Source organism: Protopterus annectens, chromosome 3.part1 (genome assembly GCF_019279795.1).
Source record: "Protopterus annectens isolate FY-2018-M chromosome 3.part1, PAN1.0, whole genome shotgun sequence".
NCBI classification, from domain to species: domain Eukaryota; kingdom Metazoa; phylum Chordata; order Ceratodontiformes; family Protopteridae; genus Protopterus; species Protopterus annectens.
Genome location: NC_056732.1, coordinates 11124439 through 11145178, shown reverse-complemented (window position 1 = coordinate 11145178; position 20740 = coordinate 11124439). Strand labels below are relative to the sequence as shown.

Below are 20740 nucleotides of genomic sequence, written 5' to 3'. Positions count from 1 at the left end.
ATTTCCATATTGCAAGTTCATGTAGGCTGATTTTTTTTCCCTTTTTGTCAAGGGCATGTTACAAAAGTTTTTGCATGTTTCCAAATATTTGCAAGTTCATTAGGCATTGCCTGTCCATGTTTTTAGTTGGTAGTTTATTTGGTGTTTTGCTTTATACATTAATAATGTCTTTATCTGTGGGAGCTTGCCTGAATGTGGTTTCACATGAAAACAGTAACCCTGAGAGGTCAGCAGTAGTCTGCATCATGTTAGTATATAGAAACGGTATTTCTGTCGCTCTTGTCACGGCAGTACTAACTCACTGCGAGTGTTGACGTGACCACTTGTCTCTAGGTACTACCTGTGTCTGCAGTTAAGGGATGATATAGTATCAGGACGCCTACCCTGCTCGTTCGTCACACATGCTTTGCTTGGTTCCTACACTGTCCAGTCTGAACTAGGAGACTATGACCCAGAAGAGTGCGGAAGTGACTACATTAGTGAGCTTCGGTTTGCACCAAACCAGACTAAAGAATTGGAAGAGAAAATCATAGAGTTACACAGAAGTTACAAGTAAGTGGCTATGATAAATTCATGAAACAAATATGTAATAAGCACAAAAACAAATTAAATACTTTTTTCCTTAAATAAAGACTGTTTTTCTCATTTGCTACATTTGTGAAGTAGAAGTAAGACTTTTTTTTTGAGTACAGTGGCACAAATTATTTTTGATAAAAACAATTCAGTGAAATGCAATGAAATGTTGTTAGGAGTCATACTGTCAGATACGGAGGATATGGAAATACTTAAGTTCTGACAAAAAACTAAGTATTTTCCCTTTACCACAATGTACCAGACTCAGAGTTAGTTAAATTAAGTAACACCAGTGTGGGAGGTAAGTGCTGCTTTCTGTGAACTGCGATTATGGTTACAACTAGGCATGTATTATGTAAACCATTATACTGAATTGGAGCTTGTCATCAGTGTAACTAACCTTTTACAAAATTGTATTCCTTTTCTAACAGCCACAGTCAATTAAGTTGAGTTAATAACAAAAAAAATTAATTATATAAAACACATTTAATATAACATTATCAGTTCACATTCTACAAAAGATAATTATCTCATTCAGTTTGTTATAAAAATAGTCATGTAGCTATATTTAATTAATTAATTTAAAGTTGAGTACATTGTACACATATGTATGATGTTTTAAATAAAGAACTGAATATAGTTGCTGTCTTATAATAAAGTGTGTGGGGGTGTATATTATATTATATATAGATAGATATACATATATATATATATATATATTTATATATATATATATATATATATATATATATATGTAAATGGATAGATATAGATTTATATGGGTCCCCTGCATTTGACCAAAAGTACGTTTGTTCAACAAATGCAGGGGTGTAATTTAACGTCGACAGTACTGTGGCTGAATGATAAATATGTTGATAGTATGGAATGTCAATACAGATGAGTGGGGTTGGGGGTGTGAGAGCATGTGTGTGTATGTGTGTGTGTGTGTGTGTGTGTGTGTGTGTGTGTGTGTGTGTGTGTGTGTGTGTGTGTGTGTGTGTGTGTATGTTAGGGTTAGGGTCAGGGGTGAGTGAAGGTTGGGTGTTGTGTGTTTGTGTGAGTCTCTATATTTTAGGGTAAGAGTCAAATTAGGGAAATATGTAGTGTTATTTGTGTGTGTTTGTGAATGTTTGTGTGTTTTGAGTCTCTCTTGTGTAATGCCAGCATTACAGGAAGGTTTTAATGAAGGTAGGGTTTAGGGATAGGGTTGGGGAAGGGGCGGCATTAGGGTTAGGGTCAGAACCCATTACTAAGGCAGTACAGGGGGTAGTTTGTATATGCATGCTTGTGTGGGGTGCATAGAAGTTCTCACATGCCCCTAATTTCTCAGAATATCCCCAATTTTGCCTCATATTTTGTTCAGTTTATGATACAATTACTGGGTTTCAGGCAAATCAGTGAAGATTGCAGTCACTAAATAATGGCAACTGTTTGAGTTTCAGACTCAGTAGCCTTTAGAAAGGTGTGCTAACACAAACCCTAGTATCCTGCAGCAGTGTGTCCTTGCATGAATTGCATGTTGTGTAGAAAGAATACAAACCCTAGTATCCTGCAGAAGTGTGCCCTTGTATGAAGTGCATGTGGGGTCGAAGGAACAGAAACCCTAGTATCCTGCAGCAGGGTGTCCTTGCATGAAGTGCATGTGGTGTATAAGCAACACAAACCCTAGTATCCTGCAGCAGTGTGTCCTTGCATGAAGTGCATGTGGGGTCGAAGGAACACAAACCCTAGTATCCTGCAGCAGTGTGTCCTTGCATGAAGTGAATGTAGTGTATAAGGAACACAAACCCTAGTATCCTGCAGCAGGGTGTCCTTGCATGAAGTGCATGTGATGTCGAAGGAACACAAACCCTAGTATCCTGCAGCAGTGTGTCCTTGCATGAAGTGCATGTGGTGTATAAGGAACACAAACACTAGTATCCTGCAGCAGTGTGTCCTTGCATGAAGTGAATGTAGTGTATAAGGAACACAAACCCTAGTATCCTGCAGCAGGGTATCCTTGCATGAAGTGCATGTGGTGTATAAGCAACACAAACCCTAGTATCCTGCAGCAGTGTGTCCTTGCATGAAGTGCATGTGGGGTCGAAGGAACACAAACACTAGTATCCTGCAGCAGTGTGTCCTTGCATGAAGTGCATGTGGTGTAGAAGGAACACAAACCCTAGTATCCTGCAGCAGTGTGTCCTTGCATGAAGTGCATGTGGTGTATAAGGAACACAAACACTAGTATCCTGCAGCAGTGTGTCCTTGCATGAAGTGCATGTGATGTCGAAGGAACACAAACCCTTGTATCCTGCAGAAGTGTGTCCTTGAATGAAGTGCATGTGGTGTCGAAGGAACACAAACACTAGTATCCTGCAGAAGTGTGTCCTTGCATGAAGTGCATGTCATGTCGAAGGAACACAAACCCTGGTATCCTGCAGAAGTGTGTCCTTGCATGAAGTGCATGTGATGTCGAAGGAACACAAACCCTAGTATCCTGCAGAAGTGTGTCCTTGCATGAAGTGCATGTGGTGTAGAAGAAATACAAACCCTGGTATCCTGCAGCAGTGTGTCCTTGCATGAAGTGAATGTGCTGTAGAAGGAACACCAACCCTAGTATCCTGCAGCAGGGTGTCCTTGCATGAAGTGAATGTGCTGTAGAAGGAACACCAACCCTAGTGTCCTGCAGCAGAGTATCCTTGCATGAAGTGAATGTAGTGTAGAAGAATACAAACCCTAGTATCCTGCAGCAGTGTGTCCTTGCATGAAGTGAATGTAGTGTAGAAGGAACACAAACCCTAGTATCCTGCAGCAGTGTGTCCTTGCATGAAGTGCATGTGGTGTAGAAGGAATACAAACCCTAGTATCCTGCAGCAGGGTGTCCTTGCATGAAGTGAATGTGCTGTAGAAGGAACACCAACCCTAGTGTCCTGCAGCAGAGTGTCCTTGCATGAAGTGCATATGGTATATAAGGAACACAAACCCTAGTATCCTGCAGCAGTGTGTCCTTGCATGAAGTGAATGTAGTGTATAAGGAACACAAACCCTAGTATCCTGCAGCAGTGTGTCCTTGCATGAAGTGCATGTGGTGTATAAGGAACACAAACCCTAGTATCCTGCAGCAGTGTGTCCTTGCATGAAGTGCATGTGGTGTAGAAGGAACACAAACCCTAGTATCCTGCAGCAGTGTTTCCTTGCATGAAGTGAATGTGGTGTAGAAGGAACACAAACCCTAGTATCCTGCAGCAATGTGTCCTTGCATGAAGTGCATGTGGTGTAGAAGGAACACAAACCCTAGTATCCTGCAGCAGTGTGTCCTTGCATGAAGTGCATGTGGTGTAGAAGGAACACAAACCCTAGTATCCTGCAGCAGTGTGTCCTTGCATGAAGTGAATGTGGTGAAGAAGAAGAAAATTGTTTTTTGGATGGATGACCTGCTGTTGCAAGGGATTACTGACGTCACATTACAAAGTGTTTAAAAGTTGTGTGACCAATTGTGTCAGGTATTTTTTCAGTTTCCAAAATACATAGGGATATCAGTCACCCCCTACTGAGACCGATAGTAGCTGCAGGCATGTCAAAAACAGAACCTGTAGCAATGTTAGCTGATTTTACTTGAAAAGGATTTGTTGTAAATGGGAACATATTATGAAATGCTTTTGGTATTTTTTGAATCTTCTTAAAAATGTTACCTTAATGTAGGTAGGGGATATATTGGCAAAAAAAAATTATGTTAAGCATCCTTTTGTAGTTTTACCCTATAATATTGGACATGACTGATTCAAACAGAATATTTTAACTTTTGATGAAATATTAGTGGAATACATTAGAGTATTAGAACAAGCTATGGAAATTGTCCTGTATGATAATTTTGTGCTTTTTGAGAAGAAATACTTTCAACACACTAGTGTGGTGGTGACAAGGTGTAGCTAAGAGCCATAATGTATGCAAATGTAGTTTTATGTTTTTGGGAAAGTCATTGTATATTTTATTCAAACTGCAGCACTTTTTGTTCCGGGATACTATTCGTTTTTAGCTGATATTTTTGAGATTTGTTTACTTTTCTAAGTCATTAGTTTTTAAATGACAGTACCCAGGTTTTTAAAGTTACCTTCCAACATTGTTGTGATAACATTTATACATTTAGACACCCTAATTACTATGGATACCAAAACTAATAAATTTACTTCCAGCATTTACTGAAAGGCGACCGTCTCCAGTACTTGCTTACATTTTCAAAGTTAACATCCATGCAGACAGAAATGCATCTTTTAGTTAAATTGGCAAATGGTATGCCTTTCTAGGCTTATGTCTGAGGACAATGTGTTTTTACCCAGTTAGAGGTCTTAGAGGATGTGCTACAAGACAGACGTACTTCAGTTATTTACTTAAAAACATTGAGAAGGAAGTATTAGAGCAGAGAAAATACACATTTAAACCCTGTCTAATTATGACAGTAGGTGATTACGTCCCCTAACTAAAACCAGTAATAGTTTCACAAAGGCAGTGGTGTTGACTGTTTCTACTGATAGCAAGGATATTAAATCCGTTGTGACTTTTTCTACTGACAGCAAGGATATTAAATCTATTGCAACAAGGAAATGAAAATATTCTTTTATTTGGATTGCTTGAACAAAATTTTGGGTAGGACACCATGTTCTATTTATAAAAGGAAAAGTAATTTAAAAAACTGTTTGAAAAAAGCTGAGTACAAAAGAATGTTTAATGTATGGAATGATCTGGGCACTAAAAATGTGGTTTGTGTAGTCAGTACAACTGTATTATTCTTGTTGAAGGAGGTAATGTTATAACTGATGATGTTCTTCATGTTTCCCTGTTGCAGTCATCACATTTGGGTAATCCCTGCCAGGGTAGCCCTCAATTGGCCCAAATACCAGAGGCTTAGTATTTCTGCATCGGTTGCTGTCAATCCAGGACTGATGTCAGGTCATCACTGGTATAAAGTTAGGCAGCCAACACCATTACATCAGTTTTTCTTGCCAAGGAGCCCGAAGCAGAAGCAGTTTGCACAAGTGCCGGTCAGCCTCTACCTGAGTTTTTCGTTTACGAACTGAAGTTGAAGTCTTCCAAAGCTAAGTACCCCATTGGGGGGTCCTTTTTTCTTGCACTAACTGTCAGAAAAAGTTAACAATTGTCTCACCTGTGGAAAGCAAATACCACACCGAGCCTTTCATTCTTACTGCATCACTTGTTTAGGCCCAGACCTTGACGTCCCCCGCTGTCACTTTTGTGCTTTGTTCAGCACCAGAACTATACGTCGTCAGGCCCTTATTGTAGCTAGATATTTTTGCTCTCAGTCCTCGAATTCCAATATGGCTTCGGTAAGCCATCCAACAACAGATCTTCTGAAAAAAACATAAGGATAAAGCCAGAGACAGACTGCACAGGTCCAAGACTGCTGACTATGCTTCCGTTAAGCTAGTCATCAGTTCTCTGGTCCTCAGTGAGGCGCTTTCGCAGCCTCTCATGCCCACTTCTGTGGATTTGCAGGCTGCTACCAAGACCCTTTCAGAGTCCAGTATGCTGCGAGACTCTTCTTCAACTAAGGATCCTGTGGATGTCTCTACCTTGGATGGGTCTGGAGCCGTTGAGCAGGCACCGACTTCCGAGGAAGTACTTTGCCCTACCGATCCTTAACACAGACTATTTGCGTCTACAGTTCTTTCGAAAACTACTGACTTTCTAAGGCCCAGGGTACAAACCACACCCAAAAAACCGATGACCCAAGCTCAGGCACCCGCTTCCTTGCCTCAGTCTCAAATGCCTAAAATGGCAGAAGACCTTATAGTGCTTATCAGGGGAAGCCAGGCTACCCTTCCAAAATAAAAAGAGACTTGTCCCCAGTAGTTTATCTGAACAGGTGTCCGATGACTCTGATGCATCTGAATTTGAAGATATGCAACCCCTCTCCCCTTATGAGGATTCTGATGCAGAAGAATCCATCCCTTCAGCCTCTCCACCAGAGGACTTTTTTTTGGGGAATCCTTACATACTTTAAGGGAGCATTTCCAATGGGAATATCAGGACTATCCTCAGTCAAAAAAGAGACTCCGGGAATTCTTAGATCTTCCACAGCACAGACCCCTGGCCATCCCTGCTGTCCTGGATGTTGTGGATGATGTTTTTATGGAATCCATTCTGACCCCTGACACCCTCCCTCCTGCTTGCAGGAAACCTGACAGGTACTATAGAGTCCCCGACTCTCACAAATTATTTTTCAAAAATTCTACTGCTGACCCCAAGGTCATCTCTCAAGGACCTAAAGGAATCAAAGAAACTTCAGCTAAGAATCCCACCCCCTCAGAGAGGGATTCCTGAGCTTTAGACAGATGGGGTAAAAAATGTATACACCTCTGCTACTCTTGCTATTAGAGCATTAAGTTGTCAGTTCCATATACTGAAATATCAGCAACATACCATGGAACTCCTCAAATAAAAAATATCTTCCTTCCCTGCTTGTGCAGAAAATAAAGAATTACAAGAGTTAATGCATTCTGCAAGTCAAGCAACTAAGCACACCTTGCACTGTGGTGTTGAAGCATCTTGCAGGCCAGCAGTCACTGGTTCTGCCCTTAGAAGGCATGCTTGGCTTAAGGAACAGCCCTTGCCAGGCCATGTCAAATCCAAATTATTGGACACGCCCTTGCACAAATATTTATTTGGCACCAAGGCAAAAGAGGTCTTAAAAAAGATGGAAGAAAAAGCTAAATCTATGCAGACAGTTAAAGACTTCTTACAGGTCCAGCCACCGAGGTTCAGTAGGCTTTGCCCCTCCAAGCACTGGTCCTTTCCTGCCCCCTCCAGGCCAGCTCAGCCTAGACCCAGGGGAAGCAGACCCCCCCAGACAACAGCCCCAGGGAATGCAGAGATCTAAGCAATGGAGTTCCTCCTGTTAAAAACCAGGGAGTGCAAAGCCACCCCCTCATGGTAAGAATTCACAGTGACTTTACACTCCCCCCCTCCCACTGCCCACCTGCTCTTGCCCCTAGGAGGAAAACTCTCCTTCCACGCAAGCAACTGGGCCACCATTACTAACGACCGCCGGGTTTTCAACATAGTGCCCCACGGATACAGATTTTATTTCCACACTCTGCCAACCCCAAAAGGGTTCCCAGATCTTCCCCCAAACCAGTGGGCAGAGGTCAAAAAGCAAGTCCTTTCCCTGCTCTCTATGAGGGCAATAGAACATGTTCTTGCAGAACAGATAGGCCAATGTTTCTACTCCAGACTCTTCCTGGTGCCCAGGAAAGAGGGCACATGGCACCCCATCCTCGATCTATCCATTCTAAACACCTTTCTGGTGATACCAAAATTCAAAATGCTCACCCTCCAGCAGCTTCTACCTATAGTTTCTAAGGATGCTTGTTTAGCCACCCTAGACCTAAAAGAGGCCTACCTACACATCCCAGTCAGGGAATCATAGGTTCATAGGTAGGTACTAGGCTGTCGGCCCAAGGGCCTAAGTAAACCTAGCCAACAAGGTTTCCTGGCTTACACCACCCAAGAAAGTTAATTTCCTGTGCCTTTGTTGAGCAGAGCTACAGAAGTGATCCCCGGGGTGTATTTCCTATTTCCCATCCACTCATCAAGATTTTTCTTGAAGAGTATTAGTGAGGAACTTTGCTTGACATAGATGAGTAGCTTGTTCCAGAGTATAGGAAGTCTCTGGGACAGGAATCTACTCCTCCAGCATGTCCTGTTTATTGTGGTGACAAGGTTTAGCTCCCTAGAGCGTGTAGCTTGGAGGGATTGGGATTTCTTTAGGTGTAGCATGTCCCAACATCTCTGCTCATTTCAGCACAGAACCACCTCTTTTCTTACACCCTCTCATCAAACAGTTCCTAAGAGGGGGTAACAACTTGAGGCCACCCAGAAGAGCTTCTACCCCAGCTTGGGACCTAAACTTTGTGTTGGAAAAACTCACACTACCCCCTTTTAACCTGCAGCTTCAGTAGACTTAAAATGTCTCTCTTGGAAGACAGCGTTGCTTCTGGCCATCACTTCAGCTAGAAGAGTATCAGAGCTACAAGCACTTATGGCTGTAGAGCCCTTCACATTTTCTATGTTGACAGGGTCTCCCTCAGGACTAACCCATCCTTCATGCTAAAAGTGGTGTCCAGTGTATTCTCAACCAATCCATTCATTTCCCCATCTTTTTCCCTCACCCACAAAACAAGGGGGAAAGGATTCTGCACTCTTTAGATGTGTACAGACAGCTCAGATTCTAGCTATACAGGACTAAATATTTTAGAAAATCTGCTCATTTGCTAGTCAGCTTCACTACAGGAGCAGAGGGCAAGGCCATATCCAAACAAACAATCTCCAAATGGATAGTACACTGCATCCATTTCTGCTACAAACAGCACGGGAAACCTCCCCCCAAGGGGGTCAGCACACACTCCACCAGAGCAGCCTCCACCTCTGCAGTTTTTCTCAGAGGGGTCCTTACCAGGGACATCCTGGAGGCTGCAACATGGACATCTGTTCATACCTTCACCAAGCATTACCACCTGCCGATCGTCTCCATATCCAGGGCAGGCCTTGCCACCACGGTCCTGCAGGGCATCCTAGCCAGGCCCCAGTCTTCTTGATTGCCTCCACCCTTTTTTTCAGCTTTGGAAATCAACCCAAATGTGATGACTGCAACAGTGAAACACGAAGAACATAGTACAGTTGTGTACATTTACCATAAATGTAGATGTTCGAGTGCATTCACTGTCGCAGTATACATAAAGTACAGTTGTGTACACTTACCATAAATGTAGATGTTCGAGTGCATTCACTGTCGCAGTATACATAAAGTACAGTTGTGTACACTTACCATAAATGTAGATGCCCAAGTGTATTTACTGTCGCAGTATACATAAAGTACAGTTGTGTACACTTACCATAAATGTCGATGTTCGAGTGTATTCACTGTCGCACTATACATAAAGTACAGTTGTGTACACTTACCATAAATGTTGATGTTTGAGTGTATTCACTGTCGCAGTATACATAAAGTACAGTTGTGTACACTTACCATAAATGTCGATGTTCGAGTGTATTCACTGTCGCAGTATACATAAAGTACAGTTGTGTACACTTACCATAAATGTCGATGTTCGAGTGTATTCACTGTTGCAGTATATATAAAGTACAGTTGTGTACACTTACCATAAATGTAGATGTTTGAGTGTATTCACTGTCGCAGTATACATAAAGTACAGTTGTGTACACTTACCATAAATGTAGATGTTCGAGTGTATTCACTGTCACAGTATACATAAAGTACAGTAATGTACACTTACCATAAATGTAGATGCCCAAGTGTATTCACTGTCGCAGTATACATAAAGTAGAGTTGTGTACACTTACCATAAATGTAGATGTTCGAGTGCATTCACTGTCGCAGTATACATAAAGTACAGTTGTGTACACTTACCATAAATGTAGATGTTCGAGTGTATTCACTGTCGCAGTATACATAAAGTACAGTTGTGTACACTTACCATAAATGTAGATGCCCAAGTGTATTCACTGTCGCAGTATACATAAAGTACAGTTGTGTAAACTTACCATAAATATCGATGTTCGAGTGTATTCACTGTCGCAGTATACATAAAGTACAGTTGTGTACACTTACCATAAATGTCGATGTTCGAGTGTATTCACTGTCGCAGTATACATAAAGTACAGTTGTGTACACTTACCATAAATGCAGATGTTTGAGTGTATTCACTGTCGCAGTATACATAAAGTACAGTTGTGTACACTTACCATAAATGTAGATGTTTGAGTGTATTCACTGTCGCAGTATACATAAAGTACAGTTGTGTACACTTACCATAAATGTAGATGTTCGAGTGTATTCACTGTCACAGTATACATAAAGTACAGTTGTGTACACTTACCATAAATGTAGATGCCCAAGTGTATTCACTGTCGCAGTATACATAAAGTACAGTTGTGTACACTTACTATAAATGTAGATGTTCGAGTGCATTCACTGTCGCAGTATACATAAAGTACAGTTGTGTACACTTACCATAAATGTAGATGTTCGAGTGTATTCACTGTCGCAGTATACATAAAGTACAGTTGTGTACACTTACCATAAATGTAGATGCCCAAGTGTATTCACTGTCGCAGTATACATAAAGTACAGTTGTGTACACTTACCATAAATGTCGATGTTCGAGTGTATTCACTGTCGCAGTATACATAAAGTACAGTTGTGTACACTTACCATAAATGTCGATGTTCGAGTGTATTCACTGTCGCAGTATACATAAAGTACAGTTGTGTACACTTACCATAAATGTAGATGTTCGAGTGTATTCACTGTCGCAGTATACATAAAGTACAGTTGTGTACACTTACCATAAATGTAGATGTTCGAGTGTATTCACTGTCGCAGTATACATAAAGTACAGTTGTGTACACTTACCATAAATGTAGATGTTCGAGTGTATTCACTGTCGCAGTAAACATAAAGTACAGTTGTGTACACTTACCATAAATGTCGATGTTCGAGTGTATTCACTGTCGCAGTATACATAAAGTACAGTTGTGTACACTTACCATAAATGTAGATGTTCGAGTGTATTCACTGTCGCAGTATACATAAAGTACAGTTGTGTACACTTACCATAAATGTCGATGTTCAAGTGTATTCACTGTCGCAGTATACATAAAGTACAGTTGTGTACACTTAGCATAAATGTAGATGTTTGAGTGTATTCACTGTCGCAGTATACATAAAGTACAGTTGTGTACACTTACCATAAATGTCGATGTTCGAGTGTATTCACTGTCGCAGTATACATAAAGTACAGTTGTGTACACTTAGCATAAATGTAGATGCCCAAGTGTATTCACTGTCACAGTATACATAAAGTGCAGTTGTGTACACTTACCATAAATGTAGATGTTCGAATGTATTTACTGTTGCAGTATACATAAAGTGCAGTTGTGTACACTTACCATAAATGTCGATGTTCGAGTGTATTCACTGTCACAGTATACATAAAGTACAGTTGTGTACACTTAGCATAAATGTAGATGTTCGAGTGTATTCACTGTCGCAGTATACATAAAGTACAGTTGTGTACACTTACCATAAATGTTGATGTTCGTGTGTATTCACTGTCGCAGTATACATAACGTACAGTTGTGTACACTTAGCATAAATGTAGATGCCCAAGTGTATTTACTGTCGCAGTATACATAAAGTACAGTTGTGTACACTTACCATAAATGTCGATGTTCGAGTGTATTCACTGTCGCAGTATACATAAAGTACAGTTGTGTACACTTAGCATAAATGTAGATGTTCGAGTGTATTCACTGTCACAGTATACATAAAGTACAGTTGTGTACACTTACCATAAATGTCGATGTTCGAGTGTATTCACTGTCGCAGTATACATAAAGTACAGTTGTGTACACTTAGCATAAATGTAGATGCCCAAGTGTATTCACTGTCGCAGTATACATAAAGTACAGTTGTGTACACTTACCATAAATGTAGATGTTCGAGTGTATTTACTGTTGCAGTATACATAACGTACAGTTGTGTACACTTACCATAAATGTCGATGTCCGAGTGTATTCACTGTCGCAGTATACATAAAGTACAGTTGTGTACTCTTACAATAAATGTAGATGTTCGAGTGTATTCACTGTCGCAGTATACATAAAGTACAGTTGTGTACAGTTACCATAAATGTCGATGTTCGAGTGTATTCACTGTCGCAGTATACATAAAGTACAGTTGTGTACACTTACCATAAATGTCGATGTTCAAGTGTATTCACTGTCACAGTATACATAAAGTACAGTTGTGTACACTTAGCATAAATGTAGATGCCCAAGTGTATTCACTGTCGCAGTATACATAAAGTACAGTTGTGTACACTTACCATAAATGTAGATGTTCGAGTGTATTTACTGTTGCAGTATACATAACGTACAGTTCTGTACACTTACCATAAATGTCGATGTTCGAGTGTATTCACTGTCGCAGTATACATAAAGTACAGTTGTGTACACTTACAATAAATGTAGATGTTCGAGTGTATTCACTGTCGCAGTATACATAAAGTACAGTTGTGTACAGTTACCATAAATGTCGATGTTCGAGTGTATTCACTGTCGCAGTATACATAAAGTACAGTTGTGTACACTTACCATAAATGTAGATGCCCAAGTGTATTCACTGTCGCAGTATACATAAAGTACAGTTGTGTACACTTACCATAAATGTAGATGTTCGAATGTATTCACTGTCGCAGTATACATAAAGTACAGTTGTGTACACTTACCATAAATGTCGATGTTTGAGTGTATTCACTGACGCAGTATACATAAAGTACAGTTGTGTACACTTAGCATAAATGTAGATGCCCAAGTGTAATCACTGTCACAGTATACATAAAGTACAGTTGTGTACACTTACCATAAATGTCGATGTTCAAGTGTATTCACTGTCGCAGTATACATAAAGTACAGTTGTGTACACTTACCATAAATGTAGATGCCCAAGTGTATTCACTGTCACAGTATACATAAAGTACAGTTGTGTACACTTACCATAAATGTCGATGTTCGAGTGTATTCACTGTCACAGTATACATAAAGTACAGTTGTGTACACTTAGCATAAATGTAGATGTTCGAGTGTATTCACTGTCGCAGTATACATAAAGTACAGTTGTGTACACTTACCAATAGAGTCGATGTTCGAGTGTATTCACTGTCGCAGTATACATAAAGTACAGTTGTTTACACTTACCATAAATGTCGATGTTCGAGTGTATTCACTGTCGCAGTATACATCAAGTACAGTTGTGTACACTTAGCATAAATGTAGATGTTAGAGTGTATTCACTGTCGCAGTATACATAAAGTACAGTTGTGTACACTTACCATAAATGTCGATGTTCGAGTATATTCACTGTCGCAGTATACATAAAGTACAGATGTCCTTCAAGAATGCAACTGCAGTCATAACATATGGGTTGTCCTGCCTCAGGCAGCCCTCGGTCGGCCGGATTCCAAAGTCTGGGTCTGACGTCGGCTGATGTCGCATTTCTCTCCGACGTCAGAGTGGCTGGAGTACATTAGCATCAGCCGACGCCATTTTCTTCAGTCTTTCTTGCCGTGCGGTGCCCAAAGCAGAAGCAGTTCTCAAGTGCCGGTTGGTCAGCTGCTGTATTCTTCGATTCCGAAGTCATCAAAAAAGCTAAGTACCCCGTTGGGGACCTTTTCTTGCCTCAGCCGATGTTGGAATACCAGAAAGGGACACGATGCATCATTATTGAACATCCCACTCATCCTGGAATATTTGGCAGATATGCTAAAGAATGGACTCTCGGTGAAAGATTTCCTCCAGGTTCAACCCCCCAGATTCAGTAGGAATTGGCCTTCAAAAAACTGGTCCTTTCCAAATCCTGAAAAGTTTCAAAGGGGTAAAAACAGACGTGGCCGAGGAAGAGGACAATACAGAGGTCCTTACAGGGGACGACAATGGCAGCCAGCAAACCAAAGAAGTGACACAGGGGTTTCACCTGCCCCACAACCACAATCTCAATGACTTTCCTCTACGTCCGCCTACCAGGGAACAAATAGAAGCTCCCTTGGGTGGGAAATTATCACTGTTTGCAGACATCTGGCACAGACTGACAAAGGACAAATGGATTTTGGACATTATAGACCGAGGTTACAGGTTCCACTTTCATACCTTACCAAGAAAACAAGGCATGCCAAACCTACCACAAAACCAGAGGGCAGAGGCTATCAAGCAAATCTCTCTGCTGACTCGGATGAAAGCAATAGAAAGAGTTCCACAACAAGAACAAGGCCAGGGGTTTTACTCAAGACTGTTCATTGTTCCAAGAAAAGAATCTCAATGGAGACCAATACTGGATTTGTCCGCATTAAACACCTTTCTCATAGTACCAAGGTTCAAAATGCTGACTCTACAGCAACTCCTTCCCATGCTGGGCAAGGGGTCTTGGCTGATTACTCTGGACCTCAGGGAGGCATACCTGCATGTCCCTATCAGACACAGCTGCAGAAGATACCTCAGATTTCTTGCAGGGCCAGAGCATTATCAATTCTCAGCATTGCCATTTGGCTTATCTACTGCACCCAGAGTATTCACAAAATGCCTGGCTTCAGTAATTGCTCATTGCAGGCTCCAGGGGATCCAAATTTACCCATACCTGGACGACTGCCTCATACAAGCGGACGACAAATTGATGTTGACAAAAAACTTGGACTATGTCATACGATTATTTCTAGCTCTGGGATACACAGTCAACTTCCAAAAGTCAAGACTTCAGCCATCCCAGCAAATAATCTTCTTAGGAGCCAAATTAGACACAGCCTCTCAAATGGCTTACCTAACAGAAGACAAGCAAGAGAAGTTAACTCATTATTTCAAAGGTTTGGCAAAGCTTACCCAGATGACTGCAAGGAGATTCCTACAGGCCCTGGGTTACATGGCATCCTGCATTCTCCTGGTTCCATTAGCAAGACTACACATGAGAAAGCTTCAATGGTACCTAAAAAGCCTATGGTCTCAGCACAGCAACAACTTAGAGACAACCATACCGCTCATTCCATGCCTACAAAAGGAATTCCTATGGTGGGCCTCGGTAAGCCAGGCAAACACAGGTATGTCATTCAAAAAACCACAGATAACACAGACCATAACCACAGATGCCTCAGACCTTGGATGGGGGGGCGCACATGGAAGGCAGGTGTATACAAGGACAATGGTCTCCAAAGGAAACACATCTGCACATAAACCAATAGGAAATGCTGGCAGTAATGCATGCCATCGAGGCCTTTCAACACCAACTTCGGCAAGGCCATTTACTGATATGGACAGACAACACCACTGTGATGTGGTATATAAACAAGCAAGGGGGCACCCATTCTTACCCCCTTTGCAGACTGACAATGCATCTTTGGGAAAAATCACTGAGCCTAAACATTCAGTTACAATCCCAGTTTGTTCCAGGCAAAGACAATGTGCTGGCGGACAGCCTAAGCAGGAATTTCACAGATCCACACGAGTGGAGGTTACATCCGAAGATCTTCACACAGCTCACTTCGACATGGGGCAGGCCAGAAGTAGACCTATTTGCCTCTCACCTCAACCATCATCTACAAAAATTCTGTTCAAGGACATACCATCCACAAGCTTGGAAAACAGATGCTCTCTCATTCAACTGGAACTCCCTAAAAATCTATGCATTCCCACCTCTGCCACTGATGACCTCAGTATTACTAAAGATCAAAGCAGAGAGACCAAAGGGGATCCTAATAGCTCCGGACTGGCCAAGACAACACTGGTATCCACTACTATGGAGCATATGTCACACCAAGAAGTGGGCCCTTCCCCAATGGCCTCTACTTTTGACTCAACACAACTTCAAAACAGTGCATCCAAACCTTCGGACACTGCAGCTAACAGCCTGGGAGATCCCATGAATAATCTCAACCTATCTCTCTCCAAGGAAGTTCAGCGGATACTAACAGAGGCTCGAAGACCATCCACCAGAAAGGTTTACTTAGCAAAATGGAAGAGATTCAGCATTGCATCAGATTCTGTTATTCATTACATGGAAAGACTGTCCCAGCCAATGTCAGACCACATTCCACCAGAGCTACAGCCACCTCTACAGCATTCTTAAGAGGGGTGCCTAGTAAGGACATTCTAGAAGCTGCTACATGGAGCTCCGTGCATACATTCTCCAAACACTACAATCTCCCTCTATACTCCAGATCCAGAGCAGGCTTTGCTTCGGCAGTCCTGCAGGGTTTGATTGCCACACCATCTTTTTCCTAGAGCATTCCTCCTCCCCCAGCTAAGCTATGGTATTCTACCCATATGTTATGACTGCAGTTGCATTCTTGAAGGACATAGAACAGTTTTGTACCTACCATAAATGAAGATGTCCGATAGATATGCAACTGCAGTCGGATTTTCCCTCCCTCCATACCCCTCTATGCCTAGGGTCAACTCCTATCCCTGTTTCTCTTAGCTGGGGATATCTGTTATGGTGTATCTGTTTATTGCTCATTTACTTGTCTGGAATCCTGTTTTTGTCTTCCAATTTGATTTCAGCATTCCTTGGAGGGCAACTGGCATCTGGGGCAAGAAACACTGAAGAAAATGGCGTCGGCTGATGCTTATGTACTCCAGCCGCTCTGACGCAGGAGAGAAATGTGACATCAGCCGACTTCGGACCCAGACTTTGGAATCCGACCGACCGAGGGCTGCCTGAGGCAGGACAACCCATATGTTATGACTGCAGTTGCATATCTATCGGACATCTACATTTATGGTAGGTACAAAACTGTACTTTTTGTACACATAGCATAAATGTAGATGCCCAAGTGTATTCACTGTCGCAGTATACATAAAGTACAGTTGTGTACACTTATCATAAATGTCGATGTTTGAGTGTATTCACTGTCACAGTATACATAAAGTACAGTTGTGTACACTTAGCATAAATGTAGATGTTCGACTGTATTCACTGTCGCAGTATACATAAAGTACAGTTGTGTACACTTACCATAAATGTCGATGTTCGAGTGTATTCACCGTCGCAGTATACATAAAGTACAGTTGTGTGCACTTAGAATAAATGTAGATGCCCAAGTGTATTCACTGTCACAGTATACATAAAGTACAGTTGTGTACACTTACCATAAATGTCGATGTTCGAGTTTATTCACTGTCGCAGTATACATAAAGTAGAGTTGTGTACACTTAGCATAAATGTAGATGTTCGAGTGTATTCACTGTCGCAGTATACATAAAGTACAGCTGTGTACACTTACCATAAATGTCGATGTTCGAGTGTATTCTCTGTCGCAGTATACATAAAGTACAGTTGTGTACACTTACCATAAATGTAGAAGCCCAAGTGTATTCACTGTCGCAGAATACATAAAGTACAGTTGTGTACACTTAGCATAAATGTAGATGTTCGAGTGTATTCACTGTCGCAGTGTACATAACGTACAGTTGTGTACACTTACCATAAATGTCGATGTTCAAGTGTATTCACTGTTGCAGTATACATAAAGTACAGTTGTGTACACTTAGCATAAATGTAGATGTTCGAGTGTATTCACTGTCGCAGTAGACATAAAGTACAGTTGTGTACACTTACCATAAATGTCGATGTTCGAGTGTATTCACTGTCGCAGTATACATAAAGTACAGTTGTGTACACTTAGCATAAATGTAGATGTTCGAGTGTATTCGCTGTCACAGTATACATAAAGTACAGTTGTGTACACTTACATAAATGTCGATGTTCGAGTGTATTCACTGTCACGGTATACATAAAGTACAGTTGTGTACACTTACCATAAATGTAGATGTTCGAGTGTATTCACTGTCGCAGTATACATAAAGTACAGTTGTGTACACTTACCATAAATGTCGATGTTCGAGTGAATTCACTGTCGCAGTATACATAAAATACAGTTGTGTACATTTACCATAAATGCAGATGCCCAAATGTATTCACTGTCGCAGTATACATAACGTACAGTTGTGTACACTTACCATAAATGTAGATGTTCGAGTGTATTCACTGTCGAGTATACATAAAGTACAGTTGTGTACACTTACCATAAATGTAGATGTTCGAGTGTATTCACTGTCGCAGTATACATAAAGTACAGTTGTGTACACTTACCATAAATGTAGATGTTCGAGTGTATTCTCTGTCGCAGTATACATAAAGTACAGTTGTGTACACTTACCATAAATGTCGATGTTTGAGTGTATTCACTGTCGCAGTATACATAAAGTACAGTTGTGTACACTTAGCATAAATGTAAATGTTCGAGTGTATTCACTGTCGCAGTAGACATAAAGTACAGTTGTGTACACTTACCATAAATGTCGATGTTCGAGTGTATTCACTGTCGCAGTATACATAAAGTACAGTTGTGTACACTTAGCATAAATGTAGATGTTCGAGTGTATTCGCTGTCACAGTATACATAAAGTACAGTTGTGTACACTTACATAAATGTCGATGTTCGAGTGTATTCACTGTCACGGTATACATAAAGTACAGTTGTGTACACTTACCATAAATGTAGATGTTCGAGTGTATTCACTGTCGCAGTATACATAAAGTACAGTTGTGTACACTTACCATAAATGTCGATGTTCGAGTGTATTCACTGTCGCAGTATACATAAAATACAGTTGTGTACATTTACCATAAATGTAGATGCCCAAATGTATTCACTGTCGCAGTATACATAACGTACAGTTGTGTACACTTACCATAAATGTAGATGTTCGAGTGTATTCACTGTCGGAGTATACATAAAGTACAGTTGTGTACACTTACCATAAATGTAGATGTTCGAGTGTATTCACTGTCGCAGTATACATAAAGTACAGTTGTGTACACTTACCATAAATGTAGATGTTCGAGTGTATTCTCTGTCGCAGTATACATAAAGTACAGTTGTGTACACTTACCATAAATGTCGATGTTTGAGTGTATTCACTGTCGCAGTATACATGAAGTACAGTTGTGTACACTTAGCATAAATGTAGATGTTCGAGTGTATTCACTGTCACAGTATACATAAAGTACAGTTGTGTACACTTACATAAATGTCGATGTTCGAGTCTATTCACTGTCGCAGTATACATAAAGTACAGTTGTGTACACTTAGCATAAATGTAGATGCCCAAGTGTATTCACTGTCGCAGTATACATAAAGTACAGTTGTGTACACTTACCATAAATGTCGATGTTCGAGTGTATTCACTGTCGCAGTATACATAAAGTACAGTTGTGTACATTTAGCATAAATGTAGATGTTCGAGTGTATTCACTGGCGCATTATACATAAAGTACAGTTGTGTACACTTACCATAAATGTCGATGTTCGAGTGTATTCACTGTCGCAGTATACATAAAGTACAGTTGTGTACACTTAGCATAAATGTAGATGCCCAAGTGTATTCACTGTCGCAGTATACATAAAGTACAGTTGTGTACACTTACCATAAATGTCGATGTTCGAGTGTATTCACTGTAGCAGTATACATAAAGTACAGTTGTGTACACTTACCATAAATGTAGATGTTCGAGTGTATTCACTGTCGCAGTATACATATAGCACAGTTGTGTACACTTACCATAAATGTCGATGTTCGAGTGTATTCACTGTCGCAGTATACATAAAGTACAGTTGTGTACACTTAGCATAAATGTAGATGCCCAAGTGTATTCACTGTCGCAGTATACATAAAGTACAGTTGTGTACACTTACCATAAATGTCAATGTTCGAGTGTATTCACTGTCACAGTATACATAAAGTACAGTTGTGTACACTTAGCATAAATATAGATGTTCGAGTGTATTCACTGTCGCAGTATACATAAAGTTCAGTTGTGTACACTTACCATAAATGTTGATGTTCGAGTGTATTCACTGTCGCAGTATACATAAAGTACAGTTGTGTACACTTACCTTAAATGTAGATGGTCGAGTGTATTCACTGTCGCAGTATACATAAAGTACAGTTGTGTACACTTACGATAAATGTCGATGTTTGAGTGTATTCACTGTCGCAGTATACATAAAGTACAGTTGTGTACACTTACCATAAATGTAGATGTTCGAGTGTATTCACTGTCACAGTATACATAAAGTACAGTTGTGTACACTTACCATAAATGTAGATGCCCAAGTGTATTCACTGTCGCAGTATACATAAAGTACAGTTGTGTACACTTACGATAAATGTCGATGTTTGAGTGTATTCACTGTCGCAGTATACATAAAGTACAGTTGTGTACACTTACCATAAATGTAGATGTTCGAGTGTATTCACTGTCACAGTATACATAAAGTACAGTTGTGTACACTTACCATAAATGTAGATGCCCAAGTGTATTCACTGTCGCAGTGTACATAAAGTACAGTTGTGTACACTTACCATAAATGTAGATGTTCGAGTGCATTCACTGTCGCAGTATACATAAAGTACAGTTGTGTACACTTACCATAAATGTAGATGTTCGAGTGTATTCACTGTCGCAGTATACATAAAGTACAGTTGTGTACACTTACCATAAATGTAGATGCCCAAGTGTATTCACTGTCGCAGTATACAT

General features: G+C 40.7%; 1 protein-coding gene across 1 annotated transcript in view; it reads left to right on the top strand.

The window, feature by feature from the left end:
* Positions 1 to 20740, top strand: part of EPB41L3 (erythrocyte membrane protein band 4.1 like 3) — a gene marked incomplete in the record, with an annotated part of 1523429 nt that overhangs the window by 911841 nt on the left and 590848 nt on the right. The window contains 1 exon segment of the mRNA XM_044066506.1: positions 334 to 552. Within this exon segment, the coding sequence (XP_043922441.1) occupies positions 334 to 552 (219 nt within the window).